This window comes from Lichenostomus cassidix, chromosome 3, assembly GCF_008360975.1.
Source record: "Lichenostomus cassidix isolate B80296 chromosome 3, HeHo_3.0, whole genome shotgun sequence".
Classification (NCBI taxonomy): domain Eukaryota; kingdom Metazoa; phylum Chordata; class Aves; order Passeriformes; family Meliphagidae; genus Lichenostomus; species Lichenostomus cassidix.
This window is the reverse complement of record NC_139483.1, coordinates 100,316,778-100,332,230: the sequence shown is the minus strand read 5'-3', so window position 1 is coordinate 100,332,230 and position 15,453 is coordinate 100,316,778. Positions and strand designations below refer to the sequence as shown.

Sequence of the window (15,453 nt, the reverse complement as noted above, 5' to 3'; positions counted from 1 at the left end):
CATTTTGAACATTAGAATGTACACTAGAAGAGGAAAATGAAATATGTAGCTGTTTTCTTCTTTTATCATGTTTACAAAATGGATATATAAATCCAGCTGTGGTTGTTAGATTTTAATGTGATGTGGAGACTATCACCTTTTCCTTGCTTAGAGTAAAACCTGATACTGAGACATTGTTCACAGTGACAAACTCAATTACTTTGAGTTGGAATGGAGCGGTGTTGCATTTGAAACCGTGGTAAAATTCCCTTTGTATTGTGTTAAAACTGGCAAATTTTCTTAGCTCTAACAATAATGTCCACCCATTTTGCTTTCATCATTGAAAATATCCAGTAGACCATTAGTGTGGTTTATAGTAACAGCACAAAAAGCCAGGAGTAAATTCTACATCTTTCACTTGTGGCTTTTTATCTAAGGGAGAGGGGGGAGGTATGTAAACTGTAAAATTTTCTGCTAAATAATCCTTATCAAATTTCTTACGGCTTTACATGGAGCTAGATCAATTCATGATGTAAACAGCTATTGGACTTCATATGAACAATGCTATAGCAGTTTAATTGCCCTCTTTTATGAAAATTCATTTTATTTCCTATTCACTGTGTCATATAGATTCAAGGTTTGTTTTCTATTTCTTGTGTATTTCAACTTGAAAATTAAAATGGTTTATGTCTTTGTTCAATATTCCAGTGACTAAAACACCTGATGTTAAAAGCACCTAATGCTCTAGGTTTAGAGTTTAGGCAGAGGACACTCCCACCCATTAGAAAGTACATTGCAAGCATCCTTATAACCGTACTTGAAGTTACAAATGAACAAATCATACATGAATGTCTAAAATCATGCTTCAGACTTTGTTTTGGACTTGCAGCTGAAGCTGTGTCTTGGCTGAAACAAGAAGCTGGACTTTGTTTCAGTTGTACAGGTCTTTAAAAATGCTGTATAGTTACTCTTTTGTATAACTTGGGCTTTAAATAGATTGATTTTAAAATTGTTGATCCTCCTGGTTTGTTTGCTTATGGTTAAAGTCTTAAGGATGTGTTTTAAACAGTGGTCTAAACCTGACAAAACTGACCTTAAGTGGGTTATCCATCAATCTTGTAAAGTAATTCTCAGACATCTCTCATTGAAGAATTAAAAATCAAAGATTTACAAGATAGCAGTCTACAAAAATAATAAATATTATTAGGAAAAGAAGTTTCATATGGTTTAGAATGAATAAGAGTCAGTAAAAGATCAGTAAAAAGAAGGACAGCAGACAAAAGTAATGGAATACTAATCACTTAAATAAATGACGAGTTAGAAATAAAGTTGTTTCGCACTAAATACTTTATTTAGTTTTATGCTGTGTTTTGGAGCTGTGGAGCCACCTGACTTCTTGGCATTACTGTAATACAAATAGAAGTGTACAGGTAATGAATGAATAAATAATTGAGCAATCTTTTTCAGCTGCCAGTTGAAGCCAGGATAGAAGTGACTAAGAAGGCTATTAAGGCAGTCAAACATCTTTCTGAAAAATCAAGAAAAAAACCTTCAGATAATGACATGAAAGATGCTGAAAATCCATCTGCTGCTTATGAAGAAACTCTGAATCACTTGCAACAATCTCTTGCTCATCTGGAAACGCTCACTCACAGTTTTATCACTTATTTGAAAAGCAGCGAACAGGTAATGATTACTGATCAAGTGCTTGTTTTGAGTGTTGCCGTGACTAGCAGTGATAGACATCAATCTTCTGTCATATTTTATTAATGTTTTATATCTCTGGCTTTGTTGACCTAGATTTTGAAAATTCACTTCCATCAATCTTTTCTTTTCCTCAGTATATGTTAATTCCTAGCAGAAAGGGAGACTGATACAACCATGTAAATAAGGGGTACACTGATTAGTGTTCCAAAAATTATCTGTTCACAGGATACACTACAGAAGTATGGCTATTTATATGATTTGTCAAGGTCAGAGAAAAAAAAAATCCATGAGCAAGCAGTAGCCATGTGTATAGATGGTCAACCCCTGGACATGATGCAGCAGCTCTTAGAAGTGGCTGTTGGAGATCTAGGACTTTCTGCCCAGGATATTGTCCAATGTGCTATTAAAAAAATTGTAGGTATATTAAGGTAAGCACACTTCCTTAATTAAGCCCAAAAATCTTTCTTTGGTGTTTTTGGAGGGTTTTTTTTGGTTGGGTGGGTGGGTTGTGTTGGTTTGTTGTGGTTTTTGGTTGGTTGGTGTGTTTTGTTTATTTGTAGTGAGTACTTGTTTGCTTTTAATGTGTAGGTTTTGCAGAAAATTAAGCAGTAACAGGAGAGTTCTTTGGTAATGCTTCTATTTACCTATAATATCATATTAAGTTATGGTTTTGTGCTTTGGGAGGCCTGAGCAATTTGAACAAAGCAAGACAGAACTTACCCTGTTAAGTGGCACCTTTCGGTTAAAGGCATTGGTGTTACAGTATTGTTCCATTATGTGTATGTGCCCTTGTGAATTTTTGTAAAATTATAACAGCACATAATTCTTTCTTTTTAAACAGAGTTAAAAGGCATGTTTGTTGGAAATAGTAACTCATGCAGGCATTTGGGTAGCAGAGGCCTAGTAATGGCTTCTGCCACAGCAGCGTGTCCTACCAGAATTTGTACAATTTCCATCTTTGGAATAACTTGCTGAGCCATTTCTGTGAGCTGGTTTTTTGTGCTAGTTGGTTTGGTTCATTACAAATATTCTATTCCCCCTCATTTTTTTAAGGGGGTGGGGGGGAAGAAGGAGAGGGTGATTTTGTATCATCCATTATAAATTGAAGAGATACTTCTCATTTAACTATTCATACAAAACTCTCTTTTGAAGTATTTCTGTTCCAAAGAGATACATTCAACAAGTATGAAAGAGTATTTTGCTGTTAGATGGCTGCTGAACACTATTTAGCACTTCTAAGACCAGTTTGAGAACTTTGAGAATTTATCCTGTTGTTCTGCATGCAGAAAAATTATATGTGCAGGATGATCTGAATGCACACACCAGGAATTGGAAAACAAGTCTAGCATGGAAAATTTTGTATGGCTCTACTTTTACTTCAGCATGTATGTGTATATTACAGCAGATTGAAATGCCACAGATGAAAAGAAGCCAGCCTGTCAAATTGTTTGCAGTCCTCTTTGGCAGAAAATTGATTTCTCCTGTCACTCAGTTTAGGAGTGTTCACAGCATCCTCAATGACGATGGAGCTTTTGCACAGCAACATAAGTAATATTGTCATTCTTGTCTGGGTTCGTCCATTTGAAGAAGAATAATTTGGCTTTAGATAATAACTGTCCTGCTGTTTCTGACTAGCAGTGTGATGCATCTGGATATAAAGCTCACAAAGTCCAGTTATTGTGACTATAATGAGTCTCATTAACATGCAGTGTATGAGAAACCTATCAAAATTCTCCTTTCTACTCTGCTTCTTATCAACACTTTCTTTGTGAACTGAATTACTTGTACTTTTTATGCATTGGAAGGCGGGAATTGGCTGCAAGGTGATTTAAAGTTCTGGGACAGTGACCATCTCCAGTAACTCCTATGCAGCACTTCACTGGAAAGAAGGGAATGACTGTCTTATAGAGAAAACCGTAGTGGCGGAGATGGGAAAAGGAGTTGGAAGTTTCAATTAAAATGATTTGGTGTGTGATGTGACCTAATGTAGTCAGTAGAAATACTTCACTCCCATTCCCTCACCTTTTTGGGGAGAAGAAGGTAAAGATAATTTCATGTCATTCTGAAATATGGAAGCTTTGTCTACTATAATGATAAAGAGCATGACGTGAAAATCTAGCATAAAATGAAAGTACTTGAGATAATACCCTCCCTATGATGAAATTCAGAATGGAGTGATGTTGTAAAGCACTAAATAGAATCTAAATATAGGGAGGAATTAAAAGCAAGGTTGTTTCTTGGCATGTCTTAAGCCTGCTGGTATTCATGTTGTTGCTGTGAATCAAATTGGATTCCTGTCTATCCTATGCGCAGATGTTCACTTTCAGGATAAAACTTAGATAAAACATTTTGTTCAATACTTGCATTTCTACAATTACAGAAGTCATCTGCCCAGTGTACCTGGAAAAGCAAACTTCTACTCCGTATATGCAGCATTTCAAGGGAAAATTTTCTAGGTTTATTTACAGCAGCTTTGAAATGTTACACAGTGTGGTTATTTTATACAGTAGTTTTGAAAGAGATATTGTTGGAAAATTCCTTCTTTGACAGTTAACCTTCAGAGTAGCAGTTGTAAGGCTGTAACACTAAACTTGGATTTTCTATAGCTGTGGTGACAAGGAATGTAATTAAGGTATTGCAAACACAAGTGAAAAAGGCTTGTATGGATGTGAAAAATTATGGTAGTGTCAGTGATTTGCCTGAAAATTAAGCATCAGTCCACCACTTCTGTAACTGAAAATATGCATCCTTTCTTTCAGTTGCAATATTTACAACTGCCCTTCAAACACAGTAAAATATCTTGTGTTGTTAGCATATATAGTTATTGTTGCAGAAGAACCTTCCAGAAGGTAATTTCTTTATGAAAGCTTACGTTACTTTTTGGCTTCATTTTTCAGCAGTCTATGATATAACAGGCTTAACAATTTTGACACCTTCTCAGAAACAGACTTCTTGTTAAATATGACATAATTATTTGCCTAATATCAGGATGTTGTAATCTGTAGATTTATAAATTGCAAAGCTGTGATTTTAAGTGCTGTATTGTCCTTCTTTAAATTGCATTGTCTCCCTTAACTCTCTAGTTCTGGCACACAAAATTCAAAATAGAAACTCTTGCATTAGTATGTGTAAAAGCTCTCCAGCAGAGCACATTTGCACACTTTACATGACTTATGTATTAGGCACTTCCTTGTTTGCCTGTGGAAACAGCTACTATAAATAAAAATCAGTTGCCTCTTCAATAGAAATTATGAACTTCTGGAAAACAAAACAAAATATTTTTGCAACTATGGTCATCTGATAAGTTTTACTTAAGAATTTAATTCCATGCCTGAGATCACTCCCATGATGGATAGGAAACATTCCATGATCCGTGACTGTAGGCATATCCATGCTTGGTCAGTCAGGAAAGACAGTTGTCTGTTCAAGACATTATGGTCACCTTCATCTGCTGCTCCTAGAGTTCCCTTAGGTGTCCACAGGGATATAGTGTTTCATGAAATTTTGGAAGTATTCACCAGGCAGTGAGCAGGAAAGGTTTTGTGAAATTTTGAGTTTCTTGTTTAATGCCCAGTGTTTTGTGAAGAAGGTAAACCCAGTAGCTAACTTAAAACGGAAAAAAAAAATCAGACTTTTTATTATTCCCTCATCTCTCTTGAGCAGGGGTCTTACAGAGTAATTTTGTAACTTGTATGTACTGATTTTGTGGTATTTTTGGTGGAAATTATGGTTTGCCATTAAGACTATTTTCTTCAGCTTTGATTGATCATACCATCAGTATGTTATTTCCTTATTTTCCCCATATTTAAATATGACAAAGCACAATCAGAAAGAGGAAAATAAAGCTGGAGTATTTTCAATGAATACAGCAATTAGGTAAAAAACATTTAGATGAAGTTAATTTATTCTCCTTTCAAGAGTTCTTTGTACTTTATTCTGTTTGAGCAATGTAATTAAATATGCATCACTTTTTCTGAGGCTGAACTGAAATCAAAATAAGCCTTTATCAGTGTAATTACACCACGCTCATACCTAGGAGTTTTGAGGTGAACACTGAATCCTGTTCTGTTGTTTAACACATGCATAAAGTAGCATAAAATCTATGTGGAAGACTAATCCTTCATTAATTATATTTGTTGCTGTTAGTGCTGTTACTTTTAATCATTAATTATTAAGAAAAGAACAAGGCAACAGTCTGTGGAAACTTAACAGGATTATTTGTCTCATGAGCTGTCATCTCTTTTTAGTTTCTCTAACCATTAGGCAGGAAAGGCATTATTAAGCTTAAAAAATTGCTAGCTTTCAGTCTTTCTAGATTTTTAAAATATTTCCTTATTCTAGGTAACTGTAGCTTACTGCTTAGATTAACCTTTTTTCTCCTTTCCTTCTGCTTAGTAGAACACACCTGTCTGTGTCTGACAAACTCGAAGCTTTCTGTAAATGTTCCTACATCTTTTCTTGAGAACTGGCTTCATAGATGTATTGTCAGAAACAGTGATTTTTATTGTTTTCAGAAATGCCAATAGCTTTTGCAGATACATTTCTTTTGACCCTTTTTTTTTTATTTTGGGTTTGTGTTTGATTTGTTTGGTTTGTTTTGGTTGGTTATTTGGGTTTTTTTTGTTTTGATTTTTTCATTTTGTTTCTTGATGATCTCAGAGCCTGATTGTGACAGGAGCTAACAACTTTCATTTCTGATTAGAAAGAAAGTTTGTTTGAAGAGCAGGGACTGATCTCTAAATTGAGGGTAACCAAAATATAAGGTTTGCTGGTTAGTCTCCTTTGATATGGTAGTTCTTTATGTACACCAAAGATAATTTAGTGTGAGTAGAGCAGTTAGGACTCAATTTCTGTATACTGTACAATCATATAAGGATTTGGGTTGGATGGGACCTTTATCTTGTGCAACACTCCCTAAAATGAGCAGGGACGTCTTCACCTAGGTCAGGTCACTCAGAGCCCATCCCATCTGGCATTCAGTGTTTGCAGGAAAGGGTCATCCACCTCTTCTCTGGATAACCTGTGCCAGTGTCTCACCAGCCTCATTTAAAAAAAAAAAAAAAAAAATTTATATGTAGTCTGAATTGACCCTCTCCTCTGTCACCATTTTGCTTATAATTGCCCTTTAGACATTGTAGACATGCAAATGTCCTGTTTCTTTGTGTTTCAGTAGTCATTCTCTTCTTAGTGGGCAAGTTTTATAAGTAGTCTAATTTCCTTTTGATATGCCATGTTAATGGCCTTTGTAGATGTCTTTTTATTGCAAACTTAATTGAAAAAAGGGCACCAAAAAAAGGGAAAATTTAAATCTGGTCTGTAAACAAATCACTAACAAAGTGGCTTATAAAAAGAGCATTAATAAAGTGCCTTATATCTGTCTTCACTCTAGGGACATGTAATTATTTTTTAGCTTTTTTATGTTTTTAAAGAAAATTGAAACCATCTCCTAATGCATGTAGCCAGTTACATAAAATGATCATTTGAATACTGTTCTGCTTTTTACCATTTCCACACTTTGGCTCTAAAGGTATAATTTTTTTTTTCCTAAACAGAGCATTCAATTCTGTTATGCCTCCTTTCCCATGAAAATACACTTTTTTTTTTTTTTTCCTTTTCCTTCTGAGAATGAATTTTTTCTTGTATATTTTGGTGAAAATGGATTTCATCTTTTGGAGACATATCATGTCTCTGGGACTTAAAAACCCTGAATATTTCTATACTATTCTGTACTACAAATTATAATTTGTTTGTTTCCAAATATTCTGAAGATGTTTAGTAAAATATCTAGATTAAAGCTTCACTCTTCAAAAAGGTTGTTTAGCTGCCATATAGTGTTATTGGTAGTAAGAGCAGCATTTCTATCAGTCACATGTGAAGTATCTTTTGAGAAAAAGAGTGAGCCTTCTACTCCTATTTCAAACTTAGGGGTGCAATATAGTAACACAAAATGAGTATGCTAAGTTTTCATCATGCAACAAATCATCTTTCATCTGTTCTTATTAGAGTCACATACTGATTTTAAATCCAGTGTTGTTCACTGGAGTACTGGCTGCTTATTAAGATAAAAATAGGAAAGATGAAAATTCTGAGTGCAGGAAGACATTAAAGGTTATAAAGATTTAAGTCTCTATACCATATGATATAGTCATGGTTTAGAAAATATATTTATCTTACTGATGTAATAAATTAAAAAATTGTAAATATTTTTGCATATTTTTGTCAAAGGCTTGACAAAAAAGATTTGGAATATTGCAGTTATTTTTGCACATTTCTGTCAGCTGTGGGGTATTTTGGCTTTAGATAGAACAGTCAAAGTAGTCAGGGCATGTGCTTGGTATTGGTAAGAGCAGGTCTAAGAAGAGGCTAACATTTTTAGTAGCAGAGGAGCTTTGATACAATGATGAACTATAGAGAAAATACACTTTTTCTCTGGGTTTTTTGATTCCTCTGTAGTCAGATAACTTGGGGACTATTTGCCCTTTTTTCCTCTTTCTTTATTGCAGCCTTGACAAACTGCTGGCAGAGCTGTTGTTTTTCCAGTTCATCCAGGCATCTTTGCCACAGCAGTGGTTTCCATGGGGAGAGACACTGTGTGTTTTGTTGGAATACCAGGGCAAAGTCTCTCCCTCTCTCAGCTCAGAGTCTGTTTTATGGAAAACCTTGGCTGAAAATGTCACTTTCATTGTGTTACAAGCAAAGGTTGCATTCCTGCTGGAGCGGTTTTGGGTTGGTTGTTTGTTTCATTTTTTCGCCCAGTTTTTACAACCTTTTGGCCTGCAGAAGACAACTGCATTTTCACTGAAGCCTCTGAAGGGAGTGGTGAACATTTTTCTATTGCTGGCTTGACCCCAGTGAAATCAGCAGATAGGATGGTGCTGGCTCAGGTTGCAGTCAAGTTGATTGAAGCCAATAGAGATACAGGAAGATGATGCAGAAGGAAAAGATGGTGTCATTTATGTATAACTTTAAATCTTTTTAGTTGATATTGATCTTTAAGGTAGCGAGATTACATGTGGATATTTTGCTGACCTAATCTGTGTTAAAAGCACTAAATTTTAACTATTCTTTTCCTTTCAAGTTTAATTTAAGTGTTTTAGAATTTTTTCTCACTCTTTCCTTGTTGCTATTTGCATTACTCTGGTATAAAAATAAAGGTACTAGTTAAGAAGCGAATATTTTAATGGTAACTTTGTTTTCCCTTAATAGTGGAAATGGTGACTCATTTACAACAGAGAAAGATCCACTTGGAATCCTGGAAGGTATAATTTCTGCGGTGCATGCAAGCGTTGAAAAAGGGTAAGAGCTTCCTCTGTGGATTTTTTGGGTAAGACTTTGGAAGATGCTTCTCATGAAAGCTTTGAAGGTACAATACTGAGTGTGAATGATTTTTCTTCGTGGATATATAGAATGGGTTTGCACCGAATTTTCTAAGACTTTATTCTGGAACGGGGTATCATTTTTCAGGTTCAAAATCTTAGCCCTGACAGAAGCCTTTACTAGATCATTTAGAAGAAAGCACTGGACCTAAAATTTAGATAACTATGTATTATAGTGAATTGAGAAAATGGTTTTTCAGCTGTGACTACTATAGATTGTGTATCTACCAGGTGTATGCCACTGCTTTTGTTTCAGTTTAGTTGATAAATTGCAAATAATAATGATTCACTTTCAGATACCTGAATTTAGGTATCCAAATTTGTCAATATTTGAAAGGTATAATGCAAAAACAATTTCTCAAATGCTGTAGGATGCTTCACTGCATTTATTCTCCTCCTTTGGGAATGTCCTTATTTTGGATCACATAATGGCCTGTATGTCTCACTGACATTTTCCATTTCATTCCTAGTAAAGACAAGGTAGAAACAAAGAAAAGGAAAAAAAATCAGCTTTTTTCCAGATGTACAAACTAAGAATTCATGTATAATAGTGATAATAAAATCCCATACTCTCTGGTAGCCAAACAGAAACAGTTACACTGTTTTTTTGAGGCTTTTCCAATGGCATAAAATTAGTTAAATGTTGGATACTAATGTAGACTGAATTGATGTAAAAATTTGCAGTAAATGTAATTTGCAGTATTCAAAAGCATAATGGACAAGTTGGTACTATTTTATTATTAGAAGCACCTTCTGGTGTCTTCTATTTGTATACTTCATCAACATTTAACTGATGAAACAATAAGCTGGAGTAAACGTAATTATGATTACAAGGGATAATTTATATTGCTCTAAGTACTTATTTACCTTAAACCTCAGCTACTCAATTTACAAAACAGAAATCTTTTCCTCACGAAAACATGTATAAGCATCAAGTGCAAGCTTTACAAACTCCTGAAATATTCCAGCAGGTCCTTTTAATTCCCAGACTTCTAATTTACAGTTTGAATGCCACCTGTTCAGCCAAGGCATGTCTAATTCAGCTGGAGTCCTGAGCTAACAGCATCATTCAGACAATATAAAACCTAAGTAAAATTGAAATTCATGTAATATGAAAATCTAAGATGTCAATGTTTATTATTTCAGAGCTGCAGAACAGGTTAAATTGGTATTTTCTGTCTCATATTACTTTCCCGTCTGTCTTGTTAAGACAAATAGGGAAACATTAGTTGCAAATCACACTCCACCAGGAGCCACTTGCTTGGCTTCTTTTTAAGAAAAAAGTGATCTTGAGTTTAAAATATTGCTAAAAAGTAGAATAGCATTTACTGGTTTGGTACCTGTTAGTTTATACCTCCAAGGGACATAACAGATTGTTCTGTCTCCAGCTGTGAACTGTTGGTCAGTTCTTGGTGATCTGTGTCCTGTGAATGCTTCCACACATTTAGAATGTGTTTGATGTAATATACTTTCTGAATCAAATTACATAATTAAAATAACAGAACAAACAAAATAAAAATCCAACCCAAAAGCTTAGGGTTTTTAACGTCTCTCTTTTTCTCTTTCCAAGGATTATGGACATTTTGCAATCATTGTCATGTCATGCTAAGAGCTTGGAATGATTAAGCTGGCTAGAAATGGTACAGGAAAAAAAAAAGATATGGCTAGAGCTACAATTGGGAGAAAATACTTCTTATATGTGGAGTGAAAAAAAGGAACTTGAAAGAAAGAGAATGCAGGGTGACAGTATGAATAAACATCCAGATATAAAAGTGCCATACTTTAAATGCAAGCATTCAAGCTGTTTTTCCATTAAGTCAGATGGTGTGGAAGTGCAGGCATCAGTCAGGCCCAGACACCATGAAAAGACTTGGACTTCCAGGTGCTGAAATCCAGCACCATTGTATGGTACTAGGGTAGTTTGTGGGAGAATATGTAACTGTACAGGTGGATTCCTATGGTATTATATGGTTATTTGAAGTTCAGAAAAATTTTTATACCACACAGCTTTGGGCTCCTGATTTACAAGACCTGGTTTCCCTGCAGCCTCACAGAGGTCAGGTCTTCCATTTCCTGGTGTTACATATTTTTTACATATTGAATGTGCTTGTTAAGTTTTAAAAATGCATATAATATTTTCATTAGGATTATTACCAGACACTGTTTAGCTCACTATTGTTTATTTACAGGGAGAAAATAGTTTCTTCGGATGACCTTCTGGAGTGGTTGAGACCTTTCTGTGGTGATGACTCCCTAGAAGTGAAGCCTCGCATCAGGGTGTTGCAAATCCTGGAGCAAGCCTTCCATCTCAGTGACGAGGATAGCAAGCTACTTGTGTACTTCAGAACTCAAGCTGTTCTCAGAGCTTGCTGGCCTGAAACAAAGGTAGTAATACTTATTGCTGTAAATTATAGCATTAGAATGTTTTTATGTGAGGATTACATAATGAAATGCTGGTCTGCAGTATATGGTTGTGATGCATCCTGTTGTCTGGAAACTAATCCGACTTTCCTTTTCAAATCGAGTTTCTGATACATTCTGATTCTTTGAAAAACAAAGTCACATAAAGGCAAGGGACTTGTCTGATTTTTGTTTAGGATTGGGAGTACATAATACTGAACTTGATTGAACACTGATGATTTTCCTTCATGTCAAGCATTGACTTTAAAGTTTTTGTACCTTGTTTCTTTTCTGACCATTTTTTTCTGCCACTTTTACCTTCCCTCTTTATCTTCCACTTGGCGTCACATTCTGCTCAGAATTAGAATGATAATTACTGGCCACAGAATTTTTTTCTTGGGCCTTTAAATACTATTTCATGAATGTATAGCAGTTCTGAAATCATGTGAGTAGCACTTGCTGCATTTAGAATTGTTCAGAAGCAGAGTTACTTTCTGTTCATTTTCTAAGCACCTCCCCACGTGCCAAGACCTTACAGAACGAAAATAGAATATTTCTAATAGTTCCCAAAAAATCTATGCACAAACCCACTTTATATTCATATAAAACAAAAGCAATTATCTCAGTTTTGACTCACTGTGCTAAATTCATCCAAGGGAACAATCCTAATAAAAATCTTAAAAGAAGTACTTATCTCTTGGTTTCTTTAGAAATTACTTTCTCTCTTGTATTCACAGTAATACCAGCATTTAACTCCTGAACTGCAATTCAGGTTTCTGTGATTGGATTCTTCATTTTCAGTTCAATCCTTTGTCACTGTTTGTGTTGCCTGTGACCTGCTTTCCCATTCAAAATAATTTCCAATTTTAAAACATTCAACTGAGTATATCTTAGGAAAAAAGTTACAGCTAGATAATAGTTTTCAGCCATATTTGTAGAAGACAGAAAAGGAAACTGTATTTGACAGAAACCTTATGAGAGTCACTGCACTTGTGATTTTATCTTAAATATTTATAAAACTTTTATTTTCTCTCATAGTCTTGCAAGTCAAAATGTATGTAACCTTTAAAAAAGAAGCATGTGCCCATTTGGTTACAAAAACAAATTTTAGGACCTAATTGAATGCATTTCATATGCTGCTGGCTCATGTGTAGCTCACTGCCCACCAGAACCCCCAGGGCCTCCTCAGCGGAGCTGAGACAGCCACACCTGTGCTGTGCCCACCTGTGCTATTCCAGGTGCAGCACAGCTGTTAAACCTTGTGAGTTTTTGCTGGCCCAGTCTTCTAGCCTGTCTAGGCTTCTCCATCTAATCAGTTAATTTCTGTTTCCTGAAGGGAATTTTAAGATACTCCTAGTTTAAAGCAAGGAAACTTGCTTTTCTTTTCGTGAGGTAAGAAGTTTGGACTGTGCATAAGCAACAGTTCATCTGCTCATAACACAGAGCTGCTGATCACTTCAATGCTTTACACTTTTGCTGATGAGTAAGCAAATAGGACAAGAAGACATGTAGTAAAGCTTGAATAATGCACTAGATAAGCTCAAACCTTTCAGAGATAATTGTATGAAAATATGTACACAACACCATAATACTAAGTTCTCCGCATATACTATTTATTTTTTTAGCTGAGTGTAGAAATAGCTTTCATGCTTAACAATAGGGAAAGTTGTGCTTATATGTACATACACGGAAATCATTGTTTATGCACCCCAATTTCTGCCACTGAGTGCAATTATAAGAGTCCTATTGGAATATATTAAAATTATTCTCATTTTCATGTCAGCTCAAGCTCAGTGTGATTGATAAGAGGCTGTTGTTTTCTTTGACTATCTTGTGCTGGGTAACTAATGTGTTATTTAGACAGAAGAATCACATTGGTTTGTCCTTTAGATACCTGTCACTGAAATTCAGAGTTCTTCACAAATGTCCAAGAAAACAAATGAGTTGTCTTAGATGTAGACTATTTATTTTGGATTCTTTTCCTCTTTTAGTCAGCTGATGTCAAATGCTAGTCTACAAGCTGATACCAGAAAAGCAAGTAATGGCCTTGTTTGAGTATTAAGTTTGCATATATTGTGAATCAACAAAAAGGGAAAATATCATCATAAAATAGCAGATTAAAAACTGCATTTCCCAGTCCTTCATGGTATGTTAGTGGAACAAGAACACTGCTGATGTCAGTACTTACATGGCTGCTGAAAAGCAAAGAGAGATTTGTATGTGAGCTTTGGCACAGCATTAGGATTAAGACACAATTTTCTCATGCAAGTTCACGCTTCAGGTGCAAAGACCTTTACAAGCAACCCTGCTTTACAGAAATGGGTATCGAAGCATAACTTAAAAGTTTGATCAGGCTGTTGGGTAATCCTGGATGAAGAAGTAGACAGGAGGAATCTCATCTTTCACACTATGTCAGTCTGCCTGCCTTGTCTGTAGGCATCACTTTCTCTAGCATCACTACACCTTTATTAACTTGGTCCTCCTTTCTCATCCAGCAAAGTAGTTAAAAAAAATCACACTTAAAATAAATGCGGAGGGGAGAGACTGTGGATTAAATGCTGGTTTTAGATTTTGAAGGAATGTGGGTTGTTAGTTTTCTGGGTTTTTTAATGAACTTTTAAATTGCAAATACGTCAAAAACATATTCATTATATTGCTTCCAGATTGTTGTATCATTACCTGCTTGGCATTTCTTACATGCTTTTAGGGGATTCCTCTTTTCCTATACTATTCCTTGACACAAAAAAGGACAGCAGATATTATAAAGTATGAATGTGGGTTTCTATTGAATAAAGATAATTTTAATGATATTGCAGTGTTCAATTACCAGAAAATGTGTGAAAGCCACCCTCAGTGTGTCTACTAATCCTCTTAGACAGACTTTGCATACATCAAGGAGGGACTTAATATTTAATTATGCTCTAGGTGCTGTAAGTAGTGGTGCCACAAATCAATGTGCTGGGAAACAGGCCAGCTCTTACAAAATTAAAAATGTATTTTATGGAAGCAGCTACCTATCAAACACTCAGAAACACAGTGATTTCCAGTTTTCTAATGATTAGTTAACAAAATTAAAAATTCAGGGGTCCTCATTTTTCAAAGGCTTGAGAGTCTTTAATTCACATTCCAGCAGCATCCCACGCTATGGAGGAGGAGGAAGTACGCCTTGTTTTAATCCCCTTGATGAATTTTATCTGAGCTCTTCAGGTTCTGTAATTTTCTAGTTAACTGGTGCATGAAAAATATGGGTCAAAATACTGACTTTTTATATATTAAAAAATGTTGGAGAAGGAAGAAAGGCATAGTTTGGAATGTTGGTATCAAAATTTATCTTTATTCATCTAAGATGAGAAATCCATTTATTTTCAAAGAATATATAAATATATAGTCTGTAATGACTCAGAGCAGTGTCTAACAAGCCTAAAGGGTCAGCTAACAGGTTGTGTGTGTGTATGTAGTTATTCAGCTCGGTGACCAGCTACAAGGCATCGTTTACAGAAATAAGTTGGGGTTTGCCCCAGGAAATTGCAGTGGCACTAACAAAGCTTCTGTAAATAAACCAGAGCTTAGTTTAAGATAAAAAGTTATTAATTGTGAAGCTTCTATGAGACACACCTTTTCTTAAAAGGATTGTTTCATTATTATGCAAATGCAAAATGTAATTACTACCTGCATGCCACTTAAATGCAAAAAGCTTTGTCATTTAGAGAAGGTAATCTCATTTAGCCTTCCTCCTCATATTGTTATATTATGTTTTTTTCATGATCTTGGGGTATAGAGAGCTGCTGAGGGCTAAATGTTTTTGAAAATTGGAAGAGATGTCTGTTAAGGATTTAAAATTGTAACTTTGGGCACTTTTCTTACCTACTTTTTTCCTCAAGTTTAGCTTTGCAAAATTGACAGATTAATTTGTATTGTGTGTGTGGGATGTGCACAACACATTTTCCTTTCTTCACACGGGCAATTCCTGTGTGCCATGCAAACTCGTGTC

The 15,453-nt window shown here is 35.3% G+C and overlaps 1 protein-coding gene across 2 annotated transcripts in view; it reads left to right on the top strand.

Moving 5' to 3' along the window:
• The window catches only part of NBAS (NBAS subunit of NRZ tethering complex), a 160,743-nt gene that overhangs the window by 108,075 nt on the left and 37,215 nt on the right, over positions 1 to 15,453 (top strand). For both annotated transcript variants that reach the window (XM_085056878.1, XM_085056877.1), the window contains 4 exons: positions 1,447 to 1,665; positions 1,912 to 2,114; positions 8,893 to 8,982; positions 11,252 to 11,447. In XM_085056878.1, the coding sequence (XP_084913004.1) occupies positions 1,447 to 1,665; positions 1,912 to 2,114; positions 8,893 to 8,982; positions 11,252 to 11,447 (708 nt within the window). The remainder of the gene's footprint in view (positions 1 to 1,446; positions 1,666 to 1,911; positions 2,115 to 8,892; positions 8,983 to 11,251; positions 11,448 to 15,453) is intronic.